This window comes from Pseudorca crassidens, chromosome 10 (genome assembly GCF_039906515.1).
Source record: "Pseudorca crassidens isolate mPseCra1 chromosome 10, mPseCra1.hap1, whole genome shotgun sequence".
NCBI classification, from domain to species: domain Eukaryota; kingdom Metazoa; phylum Chordata; class Mammalia; order Artiodactyla; family Delphinidae; genus Pseudorca; species Pseudorca crassidens.
The window spans coordinates 63,645,519-63,661,202 of NC_090305.1; the positions used below are offsets into that span (position 1 = coordinate 63,645,519).

General features: G+C 46.3%; 1 protein-coding gene across 1 annotated transcript in view; it reads left to right on the plus strand.

Annotated features, from left to right (window-relative positions):
* SCN10A (sodium voltage-gated channel alpha subunit 10) overlaps positions 1–15,684 on the plus strand; it is an 88,300-nt gene that overhangs the window by 27,607 nt on the left and 45,009 nt on the right. Inside the window, exons 5-11 of the mRNA XM_067754058.1 lie at positions 2,364–2,492; positions 3,082–3,173; positions 5,359–5,580; positions 5,983–6,046; positions 12,463–12,604; positions 12,749–12,946; positions 13,635–13,805. Of these exons, the coding sequence (XP_067610159.1) occupies positions 2,364–2,492; positions 3,082–3,173; positions 5,359–5,580; positions 5,983–6,046; positions 12,463–12,604; positions 12,749–12,946; positions 13,635–13,805 (1,018 nt within the window). The remainder of the gene's footprint in view (positions 1–2,363; positions 2,493–3,081; positions 3,174–5,358; positions 5,581–5,982; positions 6,047–12,462; positions 12,605–12,748; positions 12,947–13,634; positions 13,806–15,684) is intronic.

Here is a 15,684-nt window from a genome sequence, read left to right on the forward strand (position 1 = left end):
TTTTGATTCTCAATCTTTTGTATGTGACCTGTGATTTTCACTCCTTCAGAAAAAGTTAGGCTCTTCTCTTTGTGCACAGTGTTCCCAAATTTTGTGATGTTGTGCCTTGATATGAACCTTTTTCATTCATTTTCCTGAACACTCATGGGTATTTTAGCTGAATATTTTGATCCTTCAGTTTAGGGAAATTTTCTTATATTATTTCTTTGGTAATTTTCTCCTGTCTATTTCCTTCTCTGTTTCTTTCTAGATCTCCTATTTTTTTTTGCCACTGCACAGCATGTGATATCTTAGTCCCCTGACCAGGGATCGAACCTGCGCCCCATGCATTGAGAGTGGAGTCTTAACCACTGGGCCACCAGGGAAATCCCTAGGTCTCCTATTAATCAGACATTGTACCTATTAGTCTAATTCTCGAATTTTCATATTTTTAATCACCTCTTATTTATTTCTTTTTGTTCCACTTTCTGTGAGATTTCCTCAACTTTATTTCTAGCCCTTCTATTAATGTTTTACTTTTGCTATCATATTTTTATTTTCAAAAGTTCTCTTTTGTTCTTTGAATATTCTTGTTATAGCCTTCTATATGTATCCAGTATCTTCTCATCTCTTAACTTTCTAAAAATATTAATGATAAGGGTTTTTTCCTGACTCTTCTTCTATCTGCATTGTCTTTTTTTCTTTTTCTTTCTTTCCTGTTCAGTTCTTTTAGTCTTTGGTGTTAGAAGTAGGCTTCAGATTCCTGATGATCATTGGCTGGCTGTCCATATTAAAAGTGCAGCAACTTCTTGAGCTGTTAACCTGACTGACAGGCTTCTAGGAACTTACTGAGGGGAAGAAGTGGGTGGGTGGGAAGGTTGTCTGCCTTTTAGTACATATGTAAATTTTTCCTTTATACCCCTGTTTCAGGATGCAACTCTCTCCCTCTTGTTCAATCCAGTCTATTTCCAGATCAGAGGAGGCAGTTCCTCCCTGAATGGTTGGTGAGGAGGGGGATTTAGAAAGCCCAACTGCTTCTTGTAAAGATTTTCAAACTGCCCTTTCAGACCCTCTTGCCACTGTCTCCCCAGGCCCCACTTTCAGAGGTATTTAGCATCCCTAAGTCCTAAGGAGCTCTGCCATGTGGGTTGACTTGCTTCTGGGAACTCCCTACTTCCAGCTAAGGTTTCAGCTTTCTAGGGTCTGCTCTGTCAGTTACCACTCATCCATCTTCACTCTAATTTCCAGAGTGCTGTTATGTTCTCCATTATCATTGCCCTAGTGAATTTATGCTTTTTAAAAAATTCTTTTTACTATCATTTAAGAAGGATTTCCAAAAGGTTGGAGGTAAATACATGTCTTCAATCTGCCATATTTAATCAAAAGTCTTTTCATTTTTCATACCAGGGCTTACATTTAGAATTTTATAACTTTTAAAATGTAATGTATCCAAAATTAAGTGTGATTTATGCATGCATCTGAATCCCTTTGGTCGGTGGTTCTAAAAGTGTAGTTCCTCAGGCCATCAGCATTAGGCTCTGCTGGGAACTTGTGAGAAATGCAAATTCTTGGGCCCTACCCCAGACTTACCGAGTCAGAAACTCTGGACGTGCAGCCCAGAAATCAGATGCTTGAACAAGCTCTCCAGGGGGTCAGATGCGTGCTAGAGTCTGAGAACCACTGCTGTTGGTGATGGAGGGATTTTGAACACTTGAGAAACACTACCCTACTCTCAACCTAAGCTTCAGATCCATCTCTTCAAATCCAAACCCACAAAGTGCCCAGCAGAGTGGCTGTTTTGAGATGACTTCCTCTAACAGGAACCATCCTCCTGAGAAAATGTGTGTGAACTCAGATGCTTTTTTCTTCCATGACACCTAGTTGTTTACTGCCTTAGACAGTAAACAGACCGGGATCCCTGAGGCCAGAAATGCTGGCAGACCAGGCACGGTATGAGAAGAAAAGAGTCAGAAGTAGAGAAGTTTGGAGAGGAGGGATGTAGTTGGGCCTCCTCCCTCTTCCATATTTTCAGCCATCAACAAGTTGAGAGAGGAGTTGCCAGCTTCCCTCAGGGCAGAAATCCTCGGGGAGCCTCATGGAACAGGAGGAACTTTGTTCTGAACCTCATGGTGCCAGAGGTTCTCAGCTGCCATCGCCCTCTGCCTACCTTCAGAGCAGCAGAGGCTGCCGATCATCCCACCCCACCCATATGTGTGACTCCTCTGAGTTCCTCCGTCTGCGTCTCATCTCCCTACCTTCCCTTCTTCCCCTTCCCCACCTTGGCGATGATCTTTGCACGTTCTCCTTTGGAACAATCACAGCCACTGTCCCTCTGAGCTCTCTCCAAGGCACAGTTAATACTCCCTTTCCACCTTCCCTCCCAGATATGTCTTCACTGTCATTTATACCTTTGAAGCCTTGATAAAGATACTGGCAAGAGGATTTTGTCTAAATGAGTTCACTTACCTGCGAGATCCTTGGAACTGGCTGGATTTTAGTGTCATCACCCTGGCGTGAGTATTTCTCCACACTGACTTGTATGTGCATCTGTGTAGGGCTTGTAGGTGTGTCCAGGCTGCCACTCTGGGGATGTTTCCTTATCTCTGTCCAGCTTCCTCTTTCGGGACTGTGTGGCCTAGGGTTTCTTTGCCAAAGACTGTTGCTTTGGGAGTCATTTTCTAGGGTTAGTCCCATACACTCAGGGAGAAGTTGGAGACCTCAGATCTGAGCTGATAACTGCCCTGTCAAAGTGGATCAGACAAGGCTCAGCCTTGTACCTACCAGATATGAAGGTCTTTACCTGAGAACCAGTGCCTGAGAAGACGGGTTGGCCACACCCACATGCTTGAATATCCATCCACACATGTAGCACACGGAGCCTTCTAGATCACAATACATCTTCTCAAAGGGGCCATTCTGGAAAATATTGCCTTAATTAAATCAGTGTTCATGTCAGTCTATAAGTGGAAGTGCTAGTAGGTTCTCAGTGTCTGTTCTGGGTCCTTCCTAGGCTGGTGTTACCCAAAATTGTCCTTATTTATGCTGCCTGAATTCCCAAGTACCTCTTCTTGCAGAGATGCTGACTGACTTCTGGTCCTACAGGTATGTTGGTGAAGCCATAGATCTCCGAGGGATCTCAGGCCTGCGGACGTTCAGAGTCCTTAGAGCTTTAAAAACAGTGTCTGTGATCCCAGGTGAGCCGCTTTAACCAGTACATTTACTCATAGAGCTTATGTTTGTTTCCACAGCCTAATGTCCCACTTTGATTTTCACAAGAGCCCTATAAATTTCTGGGACATGGACTACTGTCCCCATTTAAGAGACAAAGAAACTGAGGCCCAGAGAGTAGAAAACACAATCCCAAATCCTCATCACTAGAGGCATTTGTGACCTGGAAACCTCATGTCCTGATTCTCAGCCAACACTCTGTCCACAGTACCCCATGGTGTCCGTAAAGAACAAAAAGGTCAAGTCTTCGTTTTATGTTCTCATTGTGGGGTTCAGGCAAGCCTCTAGTCAGATTCTCATTTATACTTTAAACCAAAATGTAAACTTGGAAACAGTGAAGAAGGAAAAAGGCAGTCCTAGGCTCTGGTGAGTATCTTCCCCGTTTCCATGGATCTGAAAATTTGGGCCTCAGCCCTGTCTTTGGACCCACAGAAGAGAAAATAATTAGACAATTCTTGATTACAGGCAATTCAGAAACAAAAATAGTATACCAGGGCTTATCTTACCAGGCCTCCAATAAGTAGCCCAGTGATACTCCTCATCTTCCACTGGGTTGATGGAGGGGATAGTGAGGCCAGAGACCAGGTAACAGCCCTGAGATGGGACTCAAATGCTTCTCCCTTGTGACCTGATGGGTTATCTACCCTCCCTCACCCCTGAGAACCCATGCCCTCATCTGGGAAATAGAAATACTCACGCTAGAGTAGAAGTCCCTTTCCACGGTTCTGTGACTGGTTCTGCAGGGAACGACTGAAAAGTCTTTGCCAACTTGCACTGGACAAGCTTCTTCATGAAGAAAATCAGAGCAATAAGTAGTCAGTTCTGCTGCTTGGTACCTCTCTCACCTACTCCCAGCCAGGAAGACCCTGAGCCTTGTCTACAAGACCTGGCCTGTCCTGACTCTCCTCCTCTCCCTGCCTCATCTCTCTCCTGTACCCACCTCACACCACATTCCAGAATCTGCCTGTGGTTCCACAGACATTCAAAGCTTTTGCTCATTGCCCAGCCCTGGGCCATGCTGCTCCTCTGTCAGGAAATCCCTCCTTCTCTCTTCACTTAACTCATATGCATCCTCAGGGCTCTGCCACGCTCTGACCTCCTCAAGGAGACTCCCTGGTCCTTCCCATCTTCCCCACCCTCCACCCCATCTTACCCCGACTCCCAGGCTTCTGTGAGGGGCTGTTCCTCTGTGTGCCCACCTGCTCAATAATGCTATGGAGTTTCCCCTCACTCATCAGACAGCCCCACCACAGGCCAGTGCCTTAACCATTGCTCGGCTCCCAGAGGGGACCACAAGGGGCAAGGGGTGTGCTCAATGGGTTATTTGTTGACCAGAATGAGAATGCAAGGCTAGATCACAGTCTGCTTCCCTGGTTAGAGCTCTTTCTGCTACCTGGGGAGCTGCTTTCCCGAAGAAGGTGTTTTCCTTTGCCAGAGCAACAAATCATCTTTCCTTAAACAAGCAGGGGCCCCATCTTTGCTGCCAGCTGTGCTCCTTCTCAGATTCTCTGTTTCTTCCTCAGTGACTCTCAGTGTCCCTCATGGCTTCACACTGTTATGTACATCTGTGTCTTTGCATCTCTGTCTCATTCTATCTCCCTTGCATGTCTCTCTCTCCCCCTTTCTCCCTCCTTTCTTCCTCCTCCTCCTCCTCCTCTCTTTCTCTTTCTCTTTCACTCACTCACACACACACACACTCACACACTCACACACACTGAGGTACGTGTGTCCCCAGCCTTGAGCTGCCTCCCAGGACTGAGATAAGGACAGAAAAACAGATACCAAATGACTGGAATGAAGTTAGTAGCCTCACGCCTAGTGTAGTGCCTGGAACATGGCAGGTACTCATCAATTACTTTTTAAATTGAATTGCTACTCTCCAGAATTTATTAGCTTTAAAATGAAATGCATTGCCTGGATATCAGTTGCTTCATCTTTACAATGGGACAATAATCTCTGTCTGCCTCTCAGACTTATTACAAGGTTCAGATGAGAAACTGGGGTTGGAACTGCCCTAGAGTTTGTAAAATACCTCACACCTGTGTGTAGTGAGAGGGTAGGGTGGCTAAGATGCAAGCGTGCCAGGCACACATGTGTGTTCTGCGTGTGGCACCTCATCCACGTGACAGTATCGGTGTCATCTTCCCACAGGGCTGAAGGTCATCGTGGGAGCCCTGATCCACTCGGTGAGGAAGCTGGCTGACGTGACCATCCTCACCATCTTCTGCCTGAGTGTCTTTGCCCTGGTGGGCCTGCAGCTCTTCAAGGGCAACCTCAAGAACAAATGTGTCAAGAATTGCACAGTTGTCAACGAGACGGCCAATTACTCTTCTCATGAAAAACGGGAGTGGAATTTCTGTCATAGGGACCCAGGTCTGGTTGGCAGGGGGTGTGAAGCCCCTGCATACCTGTATAGACATATATTTTGATTCCTCTTTTCTGCTGAAATGCTTCTCATGAGTTGTGTTTTACTTTTGGGCCCCCCCATTCTCTGTTGCCAAATTTCCTTTTACAAGGAAATGAGCTATAAATCCAGAGGCAGGTCATTCTGCCTCTGCTGAAGGAAGCTCAAAGCTGAAGCCACTGCTCAGCTTTTCTCTTCCCAGATGAGACATTTCCCCTTCCAGGCGTCTCAGCATATCCAGTGAGGGCACATGGCCAAGGGCTCTCTCCTCACTCTGGCAGAAGACTCAGCAGGTGTTGATTTCACCACTCAAGGCTTGAGTTGAGGGTTGAGAACCATGTGAGGCTTTCAATTCTTCCTTTATTTTGCAGATTTCTACACCAACAAACCAGGCACTTCTGATCCCTTACTGTGTGGCAATGGATCTGATTCAGGGTGAGTACCCAAGCCATGACATAGCACCAATGCCCAGCAGCCCTTTCTCCTTCTTGTCATCAGCTTTTTCTGGGTGAAGCCTGGGTTGCAAGTCCTGAGGAAGATGTAGAAATTAATAAGTCATGGCCTCTGCCATCCCAGGCTCATGAGGAGGGAGTGTATGAGTTAGCTCTTGCTGTGTAAAAAACAACCCCAAGATTTTGTGGCCTAAAACACCAGCCATTTACTTAGCTCAGGATTCTGCAGATCTGCACATTGAGCTGAGATCAGTCTACTGTTCTTCTGATATTGAGTGGGCTCATTCATGCATCTGCAGACAGTAGATGGATTAGCAGGGGTCTGGCTGATCTAGGATGGCCTCAGCTGGGGTGTTTTGTCTCTGCTCCATGTGGTCTCTCACCCCCCCCATCAGACTAGCCCAGGCTTATTCTTCTGGTGGAGGCAGGATTCCAAGAGAAAGAGTGGAAGTGTTCCAGGTCTCTTGAGGCCTAGGCTTAGAACTGGCATAATGTCACTTCTGTTGCATCCTATTGACTAAAGCAAGGCACAGGCCAGTCCAAATCCAAGGAATGGGGGAATAGACTCCACCTGTTGCTGGGAGAACCTGCAACATCATATTAAAAGGGGTGTGGAGACAGGGATGGGAATAATTGTGGTCATTTTTACAAACAATCTGCCCCAGGAAGGAACAAATATTTATTAAATATGTTTTATGTCAAATGCTCTACATTTAATTACAACTCTATCACATGGGTTTCATTATCCTCACATAGCAGAGGAAGAAACACATGCATCAGACTTTGCAGTTTCAAATTCTTGCAGAGGCCAGACACATAACAACAAATGTGAGGAGTAGGCTGGGTGGGAACCATGATCATGAGAGTTCATGCTCCATCTAAAGGGGTAGCCACTTCTCAGTTCAGCTTTTGGTTGTCATGTGGAAATGTGGGTCCACTGTTTCCAGAACGTCCAAGTTTTTAAAAGAGAGACAGGAAATTTCAATTTTTATGTAAACTCTCTTAACTATAAACATTGGCTACCAATTTCAGAAAATGTCTACATATTGTGGGCCAAACAAAATATTTTAGCAATGCAAATTCAACTAGCAATCTGCCAGTTTGTGAGCTCTGATGCATATACATAAAGATGCTATGCTGTGAAGTACAAGTGCTGTCCTAGAGGCTCCCTGGGCTGGGGAAACACAGCGAGGTGATGGTGTGAGGCAGGGAGGATGTCAGGGAATGTTTCCTAGAGGTGGTGACTGAGGTGAGATTGAAGGGTAAACAGGATGTCTCCAGGCTTGATGAACAAGAGATGGTTTGGATGGAGCCTTTACATTTTTTATTTTTTTTTAATTTATTTATTTATTTTTGGCTGTGTTGGGTCTTCGTTTCTGTGTGCAGGCTTTCTCTAGCTGCGGTGAGCGGGGGCTACTCTTCATTGTGGTGCGCGGGCTTCTCATTGTCGTGGCTTCTCTTGTTATGGAGCACAGGCTCTAGACGCGCAGGCTCAGTAATTGTGGCTTACGGGCTTAGTTGCTCCACGGCATGTGGGATCTTCCCAGACCAGGGCTCAAACCCGTGTCCCCTGCATTGGCAGGCAGAGTCTTAACCACTGTGCCACCAGGGAAGCCCGGATGGAGCCTTTAGATAGCAGAACAGAATGTGAGACAAAGCAAAGGGGTAGAGGGCCCCTCATGTCTGCCTGCTGCTTTGACCACGGGAACAGGTGTGAGCAGAAAGAGATCAGGCAACAGATCAGAAAGACTCATCCCTCCCATCTCCATGGCGAGGGGGTCTGGAACCCCGAGCCCACACAACCTCCTCCCTGAGTGGCTAACAGCCCTATATTGCACAAGTGGAGGTGGGTGGGAACTTTATGGAGTTCTGCCTTCATCAGCTCCCCAGGAAAACAATCTCAGCTAGAGCTGAGGGGTGGGACTAACAGGAGAATTTGAGCAACACAGACCCCTTGGCCTCTTTCTTCACGAATGCACTTGGCATTTGGTTCTTGAGTTCAGGAAGAGGGTTGTTCTGATGTCAGTTTTTATTTGCATTTGACTTAAATTGAAACCAAGGACCCGTCAATGTCCTCCTCCTGTCTGGATTATGGCATTTCTCATGAGGATGGTTCCACAGTAGCCCATGCACTGACTGTGGTAAAGCTGTGGGGTCCATCCATGGGGCCCCTCTCCAACGCTGAGAGAGACCAGCTATCCTGCTGCATAGGTCCTGGCCAGGCGGGGAAGGAGTGGATAGGGCTGGGATGTTAAGTAGAGGCCAGCTTAGATGATGGGCAGAGTGAGCCCTGACAAGCATGCTGTGAACACCGAACCTGGGTTCTGTGCTGACCTGCAGAGAAGCCAGAGCCCTGAGCAAAAGCTCACACTGACCAGTGACACTGCAGGGAGAAAGTCCAGGGTCTCAAAGTGGAGAACAAGTACCAGGAAATACTTGATGATTTTCAGCATTCTTTCACATACATTATTCTAGTCCATCTTTTTGGTAGCTTCAGATTAAAAACACCAAGAAATTTATTTCTGCATTTGACATACAATATTTGCTATGCTGAAGGCATCTTGCAAGAGCCTTTACACCGTGGTCTCATTTAATTCTCTGAGCAGTTAGCTGTTGATGTGTAGCAGCTATAGAGTGTTCTATGGCAGACATAGAAATAGGCTGCCCTTAGTGTTAACTAGCAAACCTACAGGTAATGGGTTAACTAGCTCCTTGGGAGAGCAGAACCAAGAGACTGTCTTTATATGTGGGTCTACAGAGTCTGGAAACTTGCAAATCTTCAACCAAGGTTGGAGACAGAATTGGGATTTAGTTATAATCAAGTTGTCAGGCCCTAATCAATTGTGTGGGTTCCTGGATGTGTGTTTGTATGGATGTCTGGAATAAGAAGACCCCCCAGGGTTGGTGTTGGTGGAGGAATCCTGAAGTAGAATCCAGAACTACAGAAAAGGCGTTACTGTCTCCTCAACCAGGCCATCTCACTGGGGTGCAGGGGAGCACTCACATGCCTAATGCTTAGAGATGCTTCGTGATACCAACTCACCCTCTTACTGTGAGAGAGAGGGCAGTGCAGCCCTCGCCATCCCAGTGCTCACCAGGCAGTCATCTTCAATTTGGCCTTCCTTCATAAACTACTTGACAGTTATGTTTCTCCTTTTAAATAAATCCATTGGCATCTGTGTCCTTTTAGACAGCTGAATTCTCTCTGAACCCCAGCTTCCACATCTGTTTTTTTTTTTACATCTTTATTGGAGTATAATTGCTTTACAATGGTGTGTTAGTTTCTGCTTTATAACAAAGTGAAACACTTATACATATACGTATGTTCCCATATCTCTTCCCTCTTGCATCTCCCTCCCTCCCACCCTCCCTATTCCACCCCTCTAGGTGGTCACAAACCACCTAGCTGATCTCCCTGTGCTATGCGGCTGCTTCCCACTAGCTATCTATTTTACGTTTGGTAGTGTATATATGTCCATGCCACTCTCTCACTTTGTCACAGCTTACCCTTCCCCCTCCCCATATCCTCAAGTCCATTCTCTAGTAGGTCTGTGTCTTTATTCCCATCTTACCCCTAGGCTCTTCATGACATTTTTTCCCCCTTAGATTCCATATTTATGTGTTAGCATACAGTATTTGTCTTTCTCTTTCTGACTTACTTCAGTCTGTATGACAGACTCTAGGTCCATCCAACTCACTACAAATAACTCAATTTCGTTTCTTTTTATGGCTGAGTAATATTCCATTGTATATATGTGCCACATCTTTATCCATTCATCTGATGATGGACACTTAGGTGGCTTCCATGTCCTGGCTATTGTAAGTAGAGCTGCAATGGACATTTTGGTACATGACTCTTTTTGAATTATGGTTTTCTCAGGGTATATGCCCAGTAGTGGGATTGCTGGCTCATATGGTGGTTCTATTTGTAGTTTTTTAAGGAACCTCCATACTGTTCTCCACAGTGGCTGTATCAATTTACATTCCCACCAACACTGCAAGAGAGGGTTCCCTTTTCTCCACACCCTCTCCAGCATTTATTGTTTCTAGATTTTTTGATGATGGCCATTCTGACTGGTGTGAGATGATATCTCATTGTAGTTTTGATTTGCATTTCTCTAATGATTAATGAAGTTGAGTATTCTTTCATGTGTTTGTTGGCAGTCTGTATATCTTCTTTGGAGAAATGTCTATTCAGGTCTTCTGCCCATTTTTGGATTGGGTTGTTTGTTTTTTTGTTATTGAGCTGCATGAGCTGCTTATAAATTTTGGAGATTAATCCTTTGTCAGTTGCTTCATTTGCAAATATGTTCTCCAATTCTGAGGGCTGTCTTTTGGTCTTGTTTATGGTTTCCTTTGCTGTGCAAAAGCTTTTAAGTTTCATTAGGTCCCATTTGTTTATTTTTGGTTTTATTTCCATTTCTCTGGGAGGTGGGTCAGAAAGAATCTTGCTGTGATTTATGTCATAGAGTGTTCTGCCTATGTTTTCCTCTAAGAGTTTGATAGTTTCTGGCCTTACATTTAGATCTTTAATCCATTTTGAGCTTATTTTTGTGTATGGTGTTAGGGACTGTTCTAATCTCATACTTTTACATGTACCTGTCCAGTTTTCCCAGCACCACTTATTGAAGAGGCTGTCCTTTCTCCACTGTACATTCCTGCCTCCTTTATCAAAGATAAGGTGACATATGTGCGTGGGTTTATCTCTGGGCTTTCTATCCTGCTCCATTGATCTATATTTCTGTTTTTGTGCCAGTACCACACATCCGTTTTTAAAAAAAGGATTATTGAGATGATGAAATTATAACATTTGTAAAGCACTTAGGAGTGAGAGAGGCACACAGTACGTGCTCAGTTATTGGACAGTGGTGGTTTTTTTTTTTTTTTTGCGGTACGCGGATCTCTCACTGTTGTGGCCTCTCCTGTTGCGGAGCACAGGCTCCAGACGCGCAGGCTCATTGGCCATGGCTCACGGGCCCAGCCACTCCAGGGCACATGGGACCTTCCCGGTTTGGGGCACGAACCCGCGTCCCCTGCATCAGCAAGCGGACTCTCAACCACTGCGCCACCAGGGAAGCCCGGAAGTGGTGTTTTGATTGTTGCATGTAATTGGTCACTGAACTTGGCTAACTGTGAGTCCTCCTTTGAAAGACAACTCTGCAGGTGATGCCAACTGGCTCAGGTTTTACTGACTCTGCCTCCCCTGGTGTCAATTTGCAAAGAGCTCACCATCTTATGGGGTCATGTCTGGGCAGCCAGCTAGCCTTCTCCAGGCCATTTCCCTTTGCATGAAACTCTGACATGAAGGTATTATGTTACCAGGGTGGGGTGGGGCGGGGAGGGGGGGGGTACCTCTTCTAGGGCCCAAGATGAGATCTTGTCTAACACTCAGAAATGAATCATAGGGACTTCCCTGGTGGCACAGTGGTTAAGAATCCACCTGCCAATGCAGGGGACACAAGTTCGACCCCTGGTCTGGGAAGATCCCAGATGCTACGGGGCAACTAATTCCGTGTGCCACAACTACTGAGCCTGCGCTCTAGAGCCCGCAAGCCACAACTGCTGAGCCCACGTACCACAACTACTGAAGCCCGCACACCTAGAGCCCATGCTCCACAACAAGAGAAACCACCGCAATGAGAAGCCTGCGCACCTCAACTAAGAGTAGCCCCTGTTCGCCACTAGAGAAAAGCCCGTGTGCAGCGACGAAGACCCAACGCAGCCAAAAAAGAAAAAAAAAAGAATCGTCTGAGGAAACGTGCATATTGACAAAATAAAACACTTTTTTGTAAATGAGTGTTTGAGCAGACAGCAGCAGGGTAGGGAACCTAGGAGAACTGCTCTGCCTCATGGCTTGCAGTCTCAGGATTTATGGAGGTTGGGTTAACTTTCTGGGTTGTTTCTGGACAATCATTTTGCTTGTGCCCATATTTGGTCTGACTCAGGGCCCTTCCTGGCTGCACACACATCTCTCAGTCAAGACAGTTTCTATCACGAGGGAGTCTGGGAGGTTTGCAGGACTATTATGGGTTGGCACCTCCTCCGTCCTTTTTTCCCCTCCCAAATTCTTCTGGTTGGTTTTGGTGGCAGCTTGTTGGTTCCATGTTCCTTATTGAGACCTCTTGTTGTGAGACAACTCACGTAAGCGGTTCTAACCTGGCCAGGACGGGTGGTTTCAGTCAGTAATTCCCTAACATTATCGTCCCCATTTAATGGGCAAGAGAAACTGAGACCTAAAGAGACTGAATGTCCAAGGTCACTCAGCTAATAAGAGGTAGGCTAGGCCTTGAACTCCAGTCTTTGACTTCAAACCCTCAGGTCTTCCCACAACTCTAGACTGTCTTGCCCCCAGTAAGTGGGAGGCTGTGCAATTGACAACCTTCTCTGTTCTTGCTGCAGCCACTGCCCTGAAGGTTATTTCTGCCTTAAAACATCTGACAACCCAGATTTTAACTATACCAGCTTTGACTCCTTTGCTTGGGCTTTCCTCTCACTGTTCCGCCTCATGACACAGGATTCCTGGGAACGCCTCTACCAGCAGGTATTGATCTGCATGTCCCCATACAGACTCGGTTGGAGGCTGGGGCATTGGCTGCATGGCTACATTCTTCCTGGAGGACCCTGACCATGTCAGGGGCCCAAGTTCTCTAGGTACAAATCTCTCTTCTTTCTTTTGAATCTGCAGACCCTGAGGGCTTCTGGGAAAATCTATATGTTTTTTTTCGTGCTTGTTATCTTCCTGGGGTCTTTCTACCTGGTCAATTTGATTTTGGCTGTGGTCACCATGGCATATGAGGAGCAGAACCAGGCAACCACTGATGAAATTGAAGCCAAGGAGAAGAAGTTCCAGGAGGCCCTTCAGATGCTCCGGACGGAGCAGGAGGTCAGTGAGGGGTGGATCTTTGTGAAATCTGTTGCAGGTTGTACATTTTTGGGCAGATATCTGGACTAGCCTCTTAGAGTAAGACTGTCATTTTAAGGAACCATAGGAAGATTCATCTTATCTCAGGGACCATCTTAGGTTAGATTTTCTCATAAAAAATGAATGAAGAGCCTGTGCAAGTGATTCACTGAGGGCTGCTCTTAGGAGGAGACTGAAGGAAACAGGATGGGACAGGGGAAGAATTAAACAAGGAAGTGGCCTCAGCTAGATTCTACCTTTGGCCTGATCCCATGGGGAGCTCCAGGGCATGACTTGTTCCACAGGGTTACCCCTACCTGGAGGCAAGAACGCTGGCCCTTTGTACCTCCATACTTGCTCCAGTCAAATGTATAGTCAAAGAAAGTTTTCTGCAAATCCTGCAGCTGTAACCCATTAGTAACTAACATTCAAGCAGCTTGAGATGAGGGTACTGACCTGGTAAAAGAGATCTGGACAGGGCATCAACAGAGTTTACTACAGGGTGTGAATGAGGGAGGTGACTCTTCCTGCCATGTCTTAATCCAACCACCACCCAGGTCCTAATCCTGATCTCCTCTGGTTTAGATGCCATCACCTCTGTGACACCCCATGTCTGGGGGACACACATTTATGCTAAGCTCATCCAGATACTGCTGTTCTCTCCTTTCAGGTGCTGGCAGCCCTGGGGGTTGACACAGCCTCTCTCCACTCCCACAATGGATCCCCTTTGGCCTCCAAAAATGCCAGTGTGAGAAGGCACAGAATGAAGCCAAGGGTGTCAGAGGGCTCCACAGATGACAACAAGTCACCCCAGACTGAGTCTTACAACGAGCACAGAATGGTAAGGGGCTCAGATTTGTGCCTTAAAGGTGACCCACCTTTCCAGCTGCCATGGACAATATGCTGAAGTGGGAAGAGGTTTGTAGCAGAGAGATATCTGGAGGCACAGAGACTAGGAGGACGTTTTGATAATACAGACCCTGCCTGCCACGCCCCCCAACCAATGGTAGCCTAAACTAGGACAGGGGCATTATGGATGGGGAAAAGGGTGGATTATGAAGACTTTTATGGGGACTCGAGGGAATAAACAAGATTGGGACTCTGGAATGTTGGAAAAGAAGGGAGAAGTCCAAAATGCCTCCCAGGTTTCCAGATTGGGCAGTTAGGTAGGTGGTGATTCTAAGGCAGTAACACTGGAGAAGAACCCTGGATTGTTTGTGACCTTGAACATGCTGACCTTGAGGTGTCTGTGGACCTGTGGACATCAAGGGTCAGCTTCCTTCTGATACTCTGATCTGCAATTCTGGAGCAGGAGTGGGATCCTTGTTCGTGATGCTGAAATCATTTACAAGCTTCTTTCTGACCTCATGCCTCAGCCCCTGCAGCTCAAATTCTCCCCTACTTTTGGCACAGGAGATCCCAGCACCTGTCTCTGTGATAACAATCAAGCCTGGGAATAACTTCAGTACCTCACTTCAGACCCTGTAGCAATTCTCGCCACCATCATGACCCGCTACCTCCTACTCCAAGATTCCCTGTACTCACCACGTTTCCTCCCACCAGCTCCTTCTCCCTTGAAAGTCCTATGTACCCCAAATATACCCTTTCCACAGGCCTGAGAGATAATAACCCCTTTGTGGTAGAGTAGATCCCACAGTAACAGTATGGGAAAGGGGATCAACATGGCTATTTTTCAAGGCTGCTGACGCTCACTTCCCTCCCGATCTCTTTTCCTTGTGCTCCTCTGAAGGATGTTCTACTTTTTGGAATAGGATCTCTACAACCCCCAGACTTCCGTGTGCATGGACATACACAGGCACACTCCCATGCACACTGACCTCAGTGACACCGACACTTCAGCATTTATCAGAGTCTGTGCCCTTCCCTTCCTTGCTCTGCCTCTTTTGAGCAGCACCTGATATGGACAGGGCACAGTTCAGAAGCTGTTTCAAAGGGGATTTGACTAGGGCTCTGACAACCATGGAACAGGATGAATCACAGCTTCCGTGGACATGTCAGTGACACTCTGAATTGGGCTTTAATTTCTCCTATTCAGTCAGCCTCGCACAGATTAGCACTTGGATGTCCAATAGTTGTCTGGTGTGTGTCTGTGTGCTTGTGTCTCCAGCTAGGTTTACCTTCAAAAGGAAAAAGAGGAACCATGTTTTGTTAATTCAACAACACTAGGTGCTTGTTATAAAGAGTTGACTAAAACACAGTCCATTTCCCAAGGACTTCCATTTGGGTGGAGGAGGAAGATATAAAAATAGCTGTGTGTTGAGTGCTTTATTAGGGACACATAGATGGTGTTTGGGGAATAGAAGAGGAAACGTCTACTCTTATGAGGGCGAGGGTGTATCAGGAAAGGCTTCATGGAGGAGGGGATAATTTAAGTGAATAGTAAATAGTGAGTAGGGGTGTCCTCTAGTAATTGAGAACTGGGAGCGTTTGGGGAGGAATATTTTCCAGGCAGAAAGGAGGTCATGTTTATGCAAAGACAGGGAGGCATTGTTTGGGTACTTCCTTAATACTAACTGATTAACTGGAGTCCATTCAATAAGGCATCCTCTTCCTTCTTTCCCAGGTGTGTTATTGTAGTAAATAGACCATAGGAGGTTTTAATAAAAAGCCATTTTCTGACCAGCAGTAATGAGAGAGAGGTTGGGGGTAGCACTTAGCAGAGAGACACAGCAGGGGTTTCAGGGAACACACAGGAAACC